Here is a 15335-nt window from a genome sequence, read left to right as displayed (position 1 = left end):
TTTATGAAAAAGCAATTGCTTAGTTTTTATTCATATGGCCCTGAAAATAAAATTTAATTTTAATCGCCAGCCATTGGATTGAAATTAAATTTTTCCAAGATCATAGCCTCATCAAATGTGCACCGTCACTGTGCTATGTTTCTTTGCCGGACCTCTCTCAATAATTTACATTTTATAATATTTCATAGTGACAAATAGTCTAAAGCAACTAACTACTTGCCTGCCAAACCCTTTCGCGATTCTTCTACGCTCAAGAACGTAAAACATATTCACTTCGTCATAGTCAACTACCATCACTGCACATATGTATTTTCTAAAGTTTTTCCGGATACGATAAATGTTATTTCGTAAATGGTACTTTTGTACTTTTCATTTGCAATAAGTACCAATTTCCGCATATATTTCTTATTTTCATTTCTATTATTATTTATTTTTTTGCCAGCAATCTCGAAACAATTGTCGCTGTTGTTGATGACAGTAATTTATTGATATATTGCAAGGAATATCTCAGCGATATCTGTGCGTTAGCTGCTGCCACCGGTGCACCGCGGTGCCGCCTCTGTGGCAACTTTGGAATAATTGTCGCGGATTTTCGTCGCTCGCCTATCAGCGAATATATAATGAGAAGCATTTATATTTATACACACATATCTATTTATATGTATTTGTATTTGTATTTCTACTTAGTCACTATCAGCCTTAAATAGCATTCTAAAGACATGGCTGCCGCCACCCACACTGCAGCAATGCGGTTAGTTGTATGCCGCTGGTGGCAGTCATAAATCGGCAGGGTAAAACTAGATTTGTGACGGAATGAATCGTTCCACAATGGGGCAGATACCCTTCAAAGGTGCCGACAATAAAAAAAAAAACAATAATCATTTCAGGATAATTTCACCATATTGCTTAGTTAAAATACTTATTAATCAAGGCACTGTTTGTCACAATTTAAATTATCCTTAAAAGCCCAATTCGTTGTTAAAGTTAAGCAAACTTACGTTTTATGTAGCCAAGACAAATTTAGTTGAATAGAAAAAACAGTAGAGGACTATGATCCTTTTTTTCTTAACACTTGCAACTTCACTTTCCACTTTATACTAAAAGAAGGCACTGGAAACTTTGATTTTTGCAATATATATGTATAGGTTTTACCGACAAAATCGGGCGGACACGTCCACTCGCAGGAATGATCGGAACAATTGTAGTTTTTCAAAACGAACATAGTATGACATTTGTCTTAGCTGTGTACTTGTTTGTATGTGTAGGCGTATTAGAAGTGTGAGGTGTATACAAAGGTGGTGGATATAGAAATTAAATGTCTAGGCAGTGATGGGCAACATATACTAAGTATTAAGTGTTAAGTTGTAGTAAATACCAAAGTAGTACATATTTACTTAAGTATTTTGGACGTTACTAATTACCGAGTATGATAGTATTTACTTATTTTAACAGCGCTAAATACCTTGTCTACTTAGTTAGTTTCACCGAATGCAACATCGCGTACAAAAGGACTTTGAAACTTTGGCTTCACTAAATACTGGATACCAAACCACTTAGTACTTTTGACTTGATTGAATACTAAATAAACACCTGCTATTTCCGGATTTTCGAGACTGCCTTGGGATGTCTAAGATTTTCGACACAATATCGAGATTTTAGAAACTATTTCGGTAATTTCGGGGCTACTTCGCTACTTTTGGGATTATTTCAGGATTTTCGGTAATTAAGAGACTATTTCGGGAACTTCGAGATTTTTAGAATTTTCGAGATTGTCACGACTATTTCTGGATTCTCAGTACTATTTCGGGATTTTCGACACTACATCGGAATTTTTAGAAGTTTCGGTACTATTTCGGGATATCCGAGACTCCGGAGCTTTCGAGACTAGTTTGGGGTTTTTGGAACTATTTCAGGATTTTCGGGACTATAGGGACTATTTCGTCAGTATGGGGACTTTTTCGAGACTACTTCGAGGTTTCTAGAATTTTCGGCGTTCTCGGGACTATTTCGAGATTTTTGAACCTGTTTCGATATTTTTAGGGTTCTAGGGTCTATTCTGGGTTTTTCGAGACTAAATATATCGATAAATTATCAATGAAAATAGCGATTATCATATCGATTCTTATATCGATAACAATACTGGTTATTATGCAATTGTCGATAACAACGCCGATAAAAATATCAAAAAATAAATCGAAAATATCGAAAAATAATTCCATAAAAGTATCGGTATATGTACCGATAACAATATCGAAAAATATATCGATAAAAATATCGAAAAATCGGTTAAAAACGCCATACATTTATCGATATTGGGATCGATTAATACACCAATTATTAAAAAATAGTCCCCTCCTCAGCGTTGGTCGTCTTGCCGCGGCGAGGGGGCTTAAATGGTGTCATGGTATAACTCACAGTGTGAATTGTATCATGCCTCCATGAACTAAGAGGGAAGCCTGGTATTGAAGCCTTCGGCAATATTCCTTAACAATCCAAGCTGGACTGTTGTTTTTATTGCTGAAGGTGGAAATGGCAGGATTACCGTACCAACACTACCCAAGCCAAGGTGTGTAGGCAACCGTGCCGATGGATGAATGGCCAGCGGGTAGTAAAAAATGGCTGGTCGCGTACGGTCCCCTCCGATGCCCGGGCAAGGTCGGTTGTAAGAAGTGCCTTCTCTATGCATACCGGCTCTGCGGACGAGTGACTAACCCTTTCCGGACTACTCGTGGGACCACATATGGAACAAAAACAAACAAACAACAACAACAAACAAACCAACAGCAGCAACAGGAACAGCGTACCAGCGAAGAAGGGGACGACGTAACGCTGTCAGAGGAGGAGCAGCTCCTCAAATCCCCAAGGTCAGGTAAGATGGTTGCAAGTACTCCTGGTGGCGCCAGCCATAGTACCCCAGTTGTACAAGCGCCAGAAACCAGCAGGGTGGAAGATGCCAGACAAAGTATCACCACTCTGCAAATAGTCAAAAATAGCACCGGTAGTGCCTGCCGTAGTACTCCGGACGAGCAGCCAACAACCAGCAAATCGGCGGCCGTTGCAGGCAGCAACCCCGCCTCTAAGAAAAGAAAACCCTCGGGCGTGGTCATGAGACAGATGTACCAGAAGGCGCTGTATATGTTAAATAAAATTGACAAAAATGCAGCGGCCGGTACGGTACATGAGCGTGACGAGGAAGACAAGGCAAAATACAGGCAAATAGTGGAAGAGTACGAAAAGTTACAGGCAGATCGTGCAGCCACAATCGAGGCCACCGAAGCGAAGAAGCGGAACCGCTCTCATAACGAAGGCGGCCAAGGGGCCATCGCAAAGAAGGCTAAGCAAGGTGGTGATGCGGAGTCCGCAGCACCCGCGAAGCATCGCTATTTTAGTGACGTCGCCAGAGATCATCTACAGGCGGCGATAATAGATGAAAATAGCAAGACACCGCTAGCAGTGCAGCAAAAATGGGTGGAGATTGATGTGAGGCTGTCGAGCCTCGTAATGAACCACGTACTCGACAACCCCGAAGGTCCTCACCCAGAGTTCGACTCGTCGGAATCCCTACGGGGATACCGGGTAGTCAAGTGCGCGAACCAGTTCTCCCTGGATTTCCTTGCTGGATGCGTCGCTAAGATCAGCGACACTTTTGTCGGCTTGAAGCTCAAGCTGATCCCAGCTAAGGACATTCCAAGGAGACCACGTGCGCGCATTTGGCTGCCTCCGATGGATGAACCAGCGAAAAGTTGCTGCGGTGTCTTAAGCTACATAACAAAGACATACCGGCGATCGAGGAATGGGAACTTATAAAAGTTGAAGACCCAAGAAGGCCTACAAATAAGCCCATTCTACTAGCTATTTGTGCAGAGTCACTAGACGCCTTAGAGAAGGCTGACTATCGGCTCTGCTTCGGTATCCGTAAGGCTAGAGTGCGGGTATTCCTCAGAGAGGTTAGCCCGGTAGAAGAAGATCCCGGGGTTGATGGAGCTGGTGAGCTTCTCATGGGTGTGAAGCTGACAGATGACCCTGAACCGGAAACTTAAAGTAGCCCAAATAAATCTGCAGCACTCCAAATGTGCTACAGATATTCTAGTTGTCCTTCTCAGTGAGGAGGATATAGACATTAGCCTAATTCAAGAGCCCTGGGTCAAGCACGATACAATCATGGGACTAAATATAAACAATTATACCCTCTACTATAAGAGCGAGGTGGGTAAACCGCGGGCGTGTATTCTTATCAAGAACGGTATAAATGCATTCCTTTGCTCTAATTTCAGCACATCAGATACAACAATGGTTAAGGTGGAGACCACCGGACAGCCAAGTATACTCCTGGTCTCATCATACATGGCCCACGATAGGGACAGTCCGCCAACCGAAATCCAGGAGATAATAGCCAAAAAACCCCAGACAAATTATAGTCGTCGGCTGCGATGCGAATGCAAGGCATCCAGTTTGGGGTAGTTCTACGGAGAACGACCGAGGTGAGTCTTTACTACACTTCTTATTAAATACTAACTTAAGCATCTGCAATAGAGGTAATACACCCACATTCATATTCCCGAGTTCAAACCGGTTTCCTGGATGGGAGGAGGTGCTGGATCTGACCCTGTTGTCAGAGAACGGCAGCGTGTCTGTAGAAGAGTGGAGAGTATCTGATAGGCCTTCAATGTCTGATCACCGTCTGATCCTCTTTAATCTGCACGGAATTTCCAGCACCCCCTCAAAATACAGAAACCCCCACAGGACTAATTGGGAAAGATATAGTAACACAATTAAGCATAAACTAAGTAAGCTCCCACTAAATACAACTGTCACTACAGTTGAGGACCTTGATAATAGAGTAAATAAACTAGAAGAGGTTATGAAGAAAGCCTTTGAAAGATCAACTCCAGTTAGTACAGCAAGAAAGAAATCCCCACCCTGGTGGAATGGGGATCTCAGAGCCCAAAGAGACAAATTAAGGAAAATCTACAATGATTGCTTTAGAACTAAAAACTGGGCGCCTTATAAAAGCGCCCTCAGATCTTATAAAAAAGGAGTTGAGAAAATCTAAAACTAAATCCTGGCAATCTTACTGCTCTTCTATAGAGAACTCTAAAGACTCAGCCAGGCTCAGCAAAATCCTATCAAAAGAACACACAAATATCACACTCATTAAGGGAGAAAACGGGGTGTGGACGAACACAGCTAGTGATTCTCTAAACACGTTAGTCAAGTTCCATTTCCCAGGATGTATTCGACATCCACCCACATCAGGGTCAATTGAACCTGGTTCAACTAGCAGTATACTGTTGAACTCGATCGTGAGCAGGGAAAAGATTATTTACGCTATTAACAGCTTCTCTCCCTTCAAATCCCCTGGACCAGATGGCGTAATCCCAGCAATGCTCCAGAGGGTGAAGGGAGAGATAGCACCGTTACTCGTGACTATTTTTAAGGCTACCATTACCTTGTGCTACATTCCTAAAAGCTGGAGAAGGGTAAAAGTCGTGTTCATACCCAAGCCAGGAAGGAAAAACCACGAAACAGCAAAAGATTTTAGACCCCTAAGCCTTACCTCCTTTGTGCTTAAAACAATGGAAAGGCTTCTCGACATTTATATACGATCGCTGTTAGGTGAAGCGACACTCTCAACAGCACACCATGCATACATCAAAGGCAGATCCACTGAATCTGCTTTGCATGAAGTGGTGAGCTTAATAGAAAGATCGTTGCACTTTAAACATTATACGCTGGCGGCATTTCTTGACATCGAGGGCGCATTTAATAACATTGAGGTTGACACCATCATAGACTCTTTGATAGATATTGGTGTTGACGACAGTGTTTGTAGATGGATACGATCGATGCTAGTCAATAGAATCATTCAGGCAACAAATGGGGCTAACTCTATTACACATCATGTGAACAGGGGCACTCCACAGGGCGGAGTGCTCTCACCACTGCTATGGGTGATAGCCCTGAACGGTATATTGCTAGAACTCAATAGAGGGGGAGTCAAAGTTGTGGCGTATGCGGATGATGTTGTAATAGCAGCCACAGGTCCATTCCTCTCTACCGTTAGCGAAATCCTTGAAGGAACCCTGGGAAGACTACACGCCTCGGCTACGAGAAGCGGCCTAAATGTGAACCCAGCGAAGACAGAACTTACCCTATTTACAAACAGACACAAACTACCACAATTCAAGCTACCATCGCTAGACGGCAATGCGCTCTCATTGTCCCCCAGCGCAAGGTATCTTGGAGTCGTGCTCGATAACAAACTTAACTGGAAAACCAATATCGAATTCCGTAGACAGAAGGCCTACATAGCATACTACACTTGCAAGAGAATCTTCAGTAGAAACTGGGGACTAAATCCTAAACTTGTGATGTGGATGTATACCGCGATCATAAGACCAATTCTAACATACGGCGCCTTGGTTTGGTGGCCCGGCCTAAGCAGACAATATAATGTCAGCAAGCTAAGAAGCATACAAAGGGCAGCAAGCGCAGGAGTAACAGGCGCACTAAGATCCTGCCCGGCAGAAGCTTTAAACGCCATCCTCAATTTAATTCCTATTGATCTCCACCTGAAAGAAGTGGCTATGAAATCGGCGGTCAGACTCAGATAGTCGGGCCTTTGGAGGACTAGACACTTCGGACATGGGTTGATCATAAATCAAATGCAACTAAATAGGACGACAGATTATATGGTAGGCAATTTGGACTTCAGCTGTAACGCGCAAGTGCTATTCCCATCCAGAAGGGACTGGAGAAGAGACCGAGTGGCCGACCGAGAAGAGATCTCTCTATACACCGATGGATCCAAGATGGATTGCGGTGTGGGAGCAGGTGTCTACTCCAAGGAACTAGGCGTGGCTCTGTCTCTGCGGTTGGGAAATAATACAAGCATCTTCCAAGCGGAAGTCCTAGGGATCCTAGAAGCCTGCAAAATTCTAGGCAATAGGGTTGGACACAGCAGTAAAGCAACAATATATTCTGACAGCCAGGCTGCGCTATTGGCAATAGCGTCACCGGTTACCAAATCCAAGCTAGTTGGGGAATGCAAAGTAATATTGCGCTCAGTGTCTCAGTCAAATACCGTCTCTCTTGTCTGGGTTCCCGGACATAGGAACATAGAAGGCAATGAGAAGGCGGAGTAGTTAGCGAAGGCAGGAGCCGGTTTGGATGAATCCCAGGCAGTGGCACTGGGTTGCCCTCTTGGAGTAGTCCAAAGAGAGATTACTACGCATTTCCTTGAACTGGCTAGACGCAGGTGGTCAGATATACAGACTTGTAGGATAGCGAGAAAACTATGGCCTGACTATAACAGGGCGAAAACCTTGGACCTGCTTAGCAGATCAAGGCCAGAGGTATTTAGAATTTTAGCAACCATCACAGGCCACTGGCCCATAGGCAAACATGCGGCAAAAATAGGTCTACCCCATAATATGATTTGCCGCAGCTGTCAACTAGAAGATAGCGAAGAAAGTGTCCAGCATTTCCTGTGTGAATGTCCAGGCCTTTCGAACATTAGACACAAGACGTTAGGGAAACATCTAATATCTGAACTAACCGACCTATCAGGAGCTACCATTAGCGAAATCGGCAGATTCATTAGAGAGTCGAAATGGTTCGACCTAGCAACATAGGAAGTGCACAGACAAGATATTTATCCCCCGCGAGAAGTGCATCAAAATGGCGCAATAATGCGCTAATTGTATCCTGGGCAGCGACTAGGAAGCACTGCAACCAACCAACCAACAAAAAATAGTCCCGAAAGTGACGAAATAGTCCCGAGAGTCTCAAACATCTCCCAAATAGTCCCGGGACTCCCTAGAATCCCGAAATGGTGTGGTGAGAACGGGTGTAATGGGTTCAGATGTGGTGAGTTAAGGTTTGGTGAATTTAGGTGTGGTAGGATCAGGTGTGGTGACCATCCATATGGGAAGCACTTGATGACATTTATTGCCAATCAATGCCTTGGGGTGCATATTTTTTAATGATGTCAAGCGAAATTCTCGCCATAAATTTGATTTATTGTCTTTCAGTGGATATTTTGGCTGTGACAAAAGTTTTTCATTGCCGCTCATTATTTTAGAGGGAAATTCCCACGAAATTTCGCAGTTGTCACATCAGAACATAGCTCGGGGTGCACTGCCTTTGTCGTAAAGCATACAAAGACGGCCACATAACCCTTCGTAAAGTTGGAAGTCCTTAAAATGGACGCTTTTATCTTGCATAAGTCTATAATCGGCATAGTGATGCAAAAGGGGATTTCGCCGGTATTATTATGGGGTGGCGTTCGTTATATGTGAGGCTATAGTCTACAAAGCACAAAGCAGATCTTTCATGTTAAAAGTGGATTGAGTACCAAAAGTATATTCTTTTTATCAATTAATTTTTAGTTTCTTAGCACTGAAATAGCGCTTTGAGTAGATGTAACAAGAGAAACCTTTGCTTTTCGTACATCTTCATGCGTTAACGTGTTACATGGGGAGTTGGGCGTTTTCATCACCTTATTTTTGAGGTTTTATGCAAATTTTAACATATAGGCGACTACCCTGAAGGCTCGGCGAAACGATGAGAATCGCCCTGGGATGTCAGTGTCACCCAATATTGTATGCAAGCTTTCGACTTTTCGACTTTCTGGGGCAATTATGTTGCTGGCGGAAGATTGTGGGGAATTCTTTCTTGTGATTTTATTAGCCATCTGGAGCTGTTCTACTAAAGTGAGTTTATGGCGCGGAGCAGGGGTTTGGGTTATCACCACTGGCTACATGTCGCCAAGTGGCTCACTCGACTAGTTCAAGTATTTGGGCTGTGCGATTGGAAGCGCACGCCTTCCCTGACCATTTGAGGTTTTTAGGGTTCTTATAAAAAAATTTTAATAATAGTATATGGTAAAATAAACAGTTCGGTATTGTTATTGGAAGTCTCCTGAAGAGAAGCGAAGTTTTCCGATCGATAATTATTGATTTTCCGACTTCCGTCTTTGCTTTTTTTTTTACTACCCTAATGTACAAGCAGAAGGGTACTGCGGGGCAAATCTTGCAAGTAAACACTTGAATTTGTTGTGGTTTCTTTAGGGTTTAGTTTGTGTTTATAAACACGAGAAATAAGCTAAGCAGCCATATAAGTTAATATGTATTTGCACACAATAACCAAAAGTGGCATAACTCAATATTTGGCATTTTTTGAAATTATGCGCTAAAAACGTACACAGAGCTTTTATTAACTTTTCAAAAAACCTAAGGTAAAATAATTTTTCGCATTTTCTTACAAACGTGTAATTTTGAGTTGTGACTCCTTTGAAGATCGTGCGCGATATGTATGTACGATTTTTTTTTTGTTTTTTATTCCGATCAATTCGCAAGGAAAAGAAAACATGCTAAAAAAAACCTACTAATAAAGGCAAATGGAAAATTTAATACAAAACTTTGAACTGTTTTAACCATAACCGAAAATTGGTTTGGGTATATACTAATTTGTTGGTGCTTTCAAATAAAATCGCCTAAATTAATTATGAAGCGAAACAGATTTGAACACGAATTGAGACAGATTTCTATCAGCATCACATCAGTGTTAGATTTGCGTGACTTTTGTTTTATACAAATAATGTAAAATAATAGATAAAATCTCGATCGGCGATCACTGAAACGCAGCTCCCAAATGTTTACGCGAAAAAGCAAAGTTGCCACTTTCTCTCATTAAACCATATTCGAATCGTGGTATTTTTCGAAGATCACAGGGTCGCTTTAGCATTTATATTCTTAAAGTTTAAAATTTGTGGGTGTGATTGTTAAAGTTTGTTGAATTTTTTATAAAAAAAATAGTATAAACATTTAATAAACAAAAGACAAACAGCCAAAACTGTTTAAAATGTCAATTAATTTAATCAGCTGTCCACAAGGTTTGGTGTCTTTTGTGGACTGTGAACCAAAGACCCAATTTTTTTCAATTTTTAGAGTACTATGGGCTTTTATCTTCTCCTACCACTTGCAACTGCACTTTCCACTTTATAACTACTAAAAGAATACACTGGAAACTTCGCTTTTGAAAGTACAATATATGTATAAGGTTTTATTGACAAAATCGGGGGGCCTGATCGGACACGTCCACTCGCAGGAATGATCGCAACAATTGTACTTTTTTAAAAAACGAACATAAATAGTATGACATTTGTCTTAGCTTTATACATGTGTGCATGTGTAGGTATATTAGAAGTGTGAGGTGTGTACAAAGGTGGTGGAAAGTTAAATGTCAAAGTGCCATGTGCACACTGGTGCTAGAATGTGTTCGTGAATGTGTAGTGAGTGTGGCGACATCTGCCGACGAGGATTGGTGGTTAAGTGGACAAGCATTATTTAAGTACATTTGCCTAAAGCTGCATCCCTAAATGAGTCAGAAGATAACGCAACAGTTGAAAGTACCTTCAATAATAAAATTTTATAATCTATAACATGTTGAGAAGTTTTAACAAATTATTTTTTGATGGGCATACCTAATACTCTTGTGTTTAAAATACCAGTTTGGGACTCGGGATTAAATCAGGATTTGCAAGACCATTTCGGGATTCTCGAGACTAATTCGTAATTCTAGGAACTGTTTCGAGATTTTTGAGACTACTTCTAGATTCCGGGACCATTTCGTGATTTTCTATATATTTCTCGGTATATTTATCGATATTTTTTATCGATATGTATATCGGTATTTGCACCGATATTTTTATCCATATATTTATCTATATGTGTATTTATAGATATAATATAGATATATTTACCGATAGTTTTAACTATATTTTTATCGATATCCTTATCGATATATTTAGTCTCGAAGCCCCGTAAAATTTCCTAGAATTTTGCAAATTTCAAGGGAAGCTCGAAAATATCGAAATAGTATCGAGAACCCCGAAAATTTTAGAAACCTCGAAGTAATCTCGAAATAGTCCCTAGAATCCCAAAAATCCTGAAATAGTTGCAAAAATTCCTAAGTATTTTCGAAAACTCCGAAGAAGTCTCGGAAATCCGGAGGTTCCAAAAAACCCGAAGTAGACTCGAAAATCCCTAAATAGTCCCGATATAGTCAATATTTTTATCTGTATATTTATCGATATACTTATGGATATTTATCGAAATATTTAGTCTCGAAAACCCCGATTTAGTCCCTAGAATCTTAAAAATTTCAAGGCAAGCTCAAGAATCTGGAAATAGTACCGAGAACCCCAAAAGTTCTAGAAACCTCGAAGTAATCTCGAAATAGTCCCGAAGACCCCGAAGTAGTCCCCAGAATCCGGAAAATCCTGATATAGTTGCAAAAATCCCGAAGTATTTTCGAAAACTCTGAAGAAGTCTCGGAAATCCCGAAAGTCCTAAAAACCCGAAGTAGTCTCGAAAATCCCGATATAGTCAATATTTTTATCTGTATATTTATCGATATGCTTATGGATATTTATCGAAATATTTAGTCTCGAAAACCCCGATTTAGTCCCTAGAACCTTAAAAATTTCAAGGCAAGCTCGAAAATCTGGAAATAGTACCGAGAACCCCAAAAGTTCTAGAAACCTCGAAGTAATCTCGAAATAGTCCCGAAGACCCCGAAGTAGTCCCAAAAATCCTGATATAGTTGCAAAAATCCCGAAGTATTTTAGAAAACTCCGAAGAAGTCTCGGAAATCTCGAAAGTCCTAAAAACCCGAAGTAGTCTCGAAAATCCCTAAATAGTCCCGATATAGTCAATATTTTTATCTGTATATTTATCGATATACTTATGGCTATTTATCGATATATTTACCCCACAATCTGTGCGCTTGACAAATCAATCAATAATCAACCTTGACAATTTGTCAATAAATTTGCGCCTAAAACTATGCCGCTAAAATTTGTCTATACTTGCTAAATTTGTTGTGCATTTTTTAGTCGCCTAAAATTAAAATTTTGCAGCGCAATTTATGGACATATAGTCAAGCTTGACTATTTTTCAAGTGCACAGAATTGGGGGGGTTAGTCTCGAAAACCCCGAAATAGTCCCAAGAATCTTAAAAATTTCAAGGCAAGCTCGAAAATTTCGAAATAGTACCGAGAACCCAAAAATTCTGGAAACCTCCTAGTAAGTCCCGAAAACCCCGAAATAAGTCCCTGGAATCCCGAAAATTTTTAAGTAGTCCCGAAAACTCCGAAAAAGTCTCGCAAATTCCGATAGTCTCAAAAACCCGAAGTAGTCTGGAAAATCCCTAGTCCTGAGAATCCAGAAAGAATCCTCGCTATCCCGTTAGTCTTAGAAATCACGAAGTAGTCTCGAAAATTCTGGGAAGGTTCCAAAAGGGCCGAAGTATCCCCGAGAATGCCGAAATAGACTCTAAAATCTCGATCTAGTTTCGAAAATCCTGAAATTCCTTATATTCACGCTGTGTAAATAGCAAGTATTAAGTATTAAAGCCATAAATACTAAGTACTTTGTATTTAGTATTTAGTGAAGCCAAAGTCTCCAAGTCCTTCTGTACGCAGTGTTGCATTAAGTGAAACTAACTAAGTTCTGTTAGGCTAGGTAGTTAACGCTGTGAAAATAAGTAAATACTATCAGACTCGATATTTAGTAACATCCAAAATACTTAAGTAAATAGTACTGGGTGCAATATATAAAAAAAGAAATTAAACAAAGTTTCGTAAAAATTTAAAATTTTTTAATTCGATTTTTTAGTCAGATTTTGAGCATGCAGTTTTGTAGGCCTTTAAGTTTTAATATGACACTTACTAACTTACTGCTGATTTTTGGAATTTCATTTTACGATTTTGTTTTTTTATTAACAAAAAAATTTCCTCAGCAAAACAGTGTTTTTCTAATTGTAGATACTTATGTCTAGGAACAAATTCGATCCCCTTTAGGATGTCTAAAAGCGTTAGTTCATTTGATGGAAGTTATGAAGGTCTCCTACCCCAGTGTGCGCCACAGCTTATACTGTGGTATGTGCGTACGTAACTACGTGCATATGTGGGTATGTTTGTATGTATGTCTAAAAACGTACGTACGTATCTACTTGTGTTACTTCATACCGATTAGAATAAGTGCATAAATGTTTAATGTATATATTAAGTTTTTTAGATTTGCGATTTTTGATCGCATGCCGGTGGTAGCGATTATTTTATTTACATTACAAAATCAAACGCTATAGTCGGCTAAAATATCGTCTAGTATTATGCAGGCAAACTGTATTGGGTATATGTAGACCATTACTGCTTTAATTTCAAGTGAATGAGAGTTAGACAGTTCAAAAGGACAACAAAGTTTAGTGACTTCTCATAACAGCGGTAGATATATGTAGCTTACAAATATTATGTAAATAACATACAGGGGCGCACCCAGGAATATATTTTAGGAGGGTTTTATATTTCTGAAGATATATCACCGGAAAATACTGAAAATTTGCTTCAGATAATACTCTCTTTAATATACATTTATGCAAGTTTTATGTACAGTATGTAATAAATAAATACACGTTTTAAAATTCATAAACTGCACTTTATTTACAGATTAACAGAACTCAAACGCTTTTAACCGACTTCAAAAAAAAGGAGGTTATCACCTCGCCGGAATAAATAATTTTGGACCACGTGAACCGTTTTCAATAATCCTTTTTTTATTAGAAAGATAGTACCGGTTCGTCCCGTAATTTGTTTTAGAGATCCGATGATTGGATCATGAAGAAATTAACGGTACCCCTAAATTTGAATATGAGAATTGAAGTCGGTTGTGTTCTTTCATTAAAAACTACTTGCTTAATAAAAAGTTCTATAAACTCAAGATGCTCTCAACTTTCAAAAGTACCTAATAAAAAATTTTAAAAAAGAGTCAGTAAAAATAAATTTATTGATTCCATGAATTTTTGCACTTCTATGTTCATCTTTTCGATTTCTAATTTTCGATAGAGATGGTGATTTTTCACGATTGCTAAATTTTTTTAATATTTCAGATACCGAAAAAATTATCTGAACTCTCAAGAAAAACGAAAAATTCATATAAAACGACGGACGAGAAAAGGAAAAGAAATTTTCTTCTACCAAAATTTCTTAAATCAGTTTGCAGTTCTCAAGAAAAAAAAATGCTCGTATATTTATTCGCTCATGAAAATTTACAGCAAAAGCAAAGCGCTTTTTCAAGCAACAGAAATTATAATAAACATTTCTTATAATTTCCTTGAGAGCTGGATTCTTAGCTTTAAGATACAGATTGTATTTGAGGTTATTAGCTTTAGGGGGGATTTGAACCCCAAAACCTACCCCTTGTGTGCGCTAATGATAACATACATATATGCAAAACTGAATAATAGTAAAAATTAATAATCAAAAGAAAAATAAATTAGAAAAGGAAACAAATTTTATTAAAAAAAGAAGGAATAGTACTTAAAAATTAAATTATATCAAAAATATTTTCATCAAAAACAGATAAAAAAATTAAAAAAATGCATAAGATCCTAGAAATTAAATGCAATAAAAAAATATATATTTATATTTTTAAAACGATAAAATAAAAAAATTAAATTAACAAAATAATTAAAATTAAAAAAGGGAAAAAATAATAGATTCCTTAAAAATAAATGAAATAAAAAAAAATATTTTTTCTTTTTAAAACAAAAAAAATTGTTTAAAAATATGAAACTAACAAAATAATAACAATTTAAACTGAAAAAAAGAAAAATATATATATAAAATAAATTTCTAAAAAATAAAAATTTTTCTTATTTTTACACAATAAAACTTAAAAATAAAAAGAAATTTTAACCAAAAGACTATAAAAAATTATTCAAAAAGAAAAAAAAATAAGTTCCTAAAAATTAAATTAATTAAATTTTCACTTCGATTACCATTGCTAATACTCCCAGCCAGCAAAATCATCGTAAACAAGCTCGTAATTGGATATTTTCTCGAAGAAAAACCGGATTAAAAATCGTTTATGATAGCCGTTTACGACTCTTTTTCGAGCACTTTTTCGCTTTAAATTGTGCATCGCCTACGAACACTCGTAAACGGATCGAAAAAGCATTCGTATGCGAATATTTTTACGTCCGTTTTTTAATTGTAAACGAGTCTCGTAAACGATTAATTTACGTTAAAAAAGCGTTTTTTTACATTGCTTTATCTACTGTTTTTGAATGCTAAAAATAAAGGCAATTAATAAATTCAAATTATTGTAGTTATTTTATTGAATGGAATTATAATTAATAAATATTTATAGTACCGGATCAAAGTATTGGCACAGAGAATTTTTCGCAATGTGTGCAAAGTTTGTTACTTGAATTTCTTTTCGCACATTTTTTTTTTTTAATATAGTTAGTATGAAGACCTACTTTCAAATCAG

General features: G+C 38.3%; 1 protein-coding gene across 1 annotated transcript; it reads left to right on the top strand.

The window, feature by feature from the left end:
• The first annotated feature begins 2874 nt into the window (after positions 1-2874).
• LOC118742004 lies at positions 2875-4040 on the top strand. Its single transcript, XM_036473970.1, has 2 exons — positions 2875-3742; positions 3865-4040. Exons 1-2 carry the CDS (start codon positions 2875-2877, stop codon positions 4038-4040), a joined length of 1044 nt encoding a protein of 347 aa, XP_036329863.1.
• Positions 4041-15335: the final 11295 nt, after the last annotated feature.

The sequence above is a fragment of the Rhagoletis pomonella genome, unplaced genomic scaffold (genome assembly GCF_013731165.1).
Source record: "Rhagoletis pomonella isolate Grant_MI unplaced genomic scaffold, Rhpom_1.0 Rhpom_scaffold_00006, whole genome shotgun sequence".
Classification (NCBI taxonomy): Eukaryota; Metazoa; Arthropoda; class Insecta; order Diptera; family Tephritidae; genus Rhagoletis; species Rhagoletis pomonella.
This window is presented reverse-complemented; position numbering and strand designations above follow the sequence as displayed.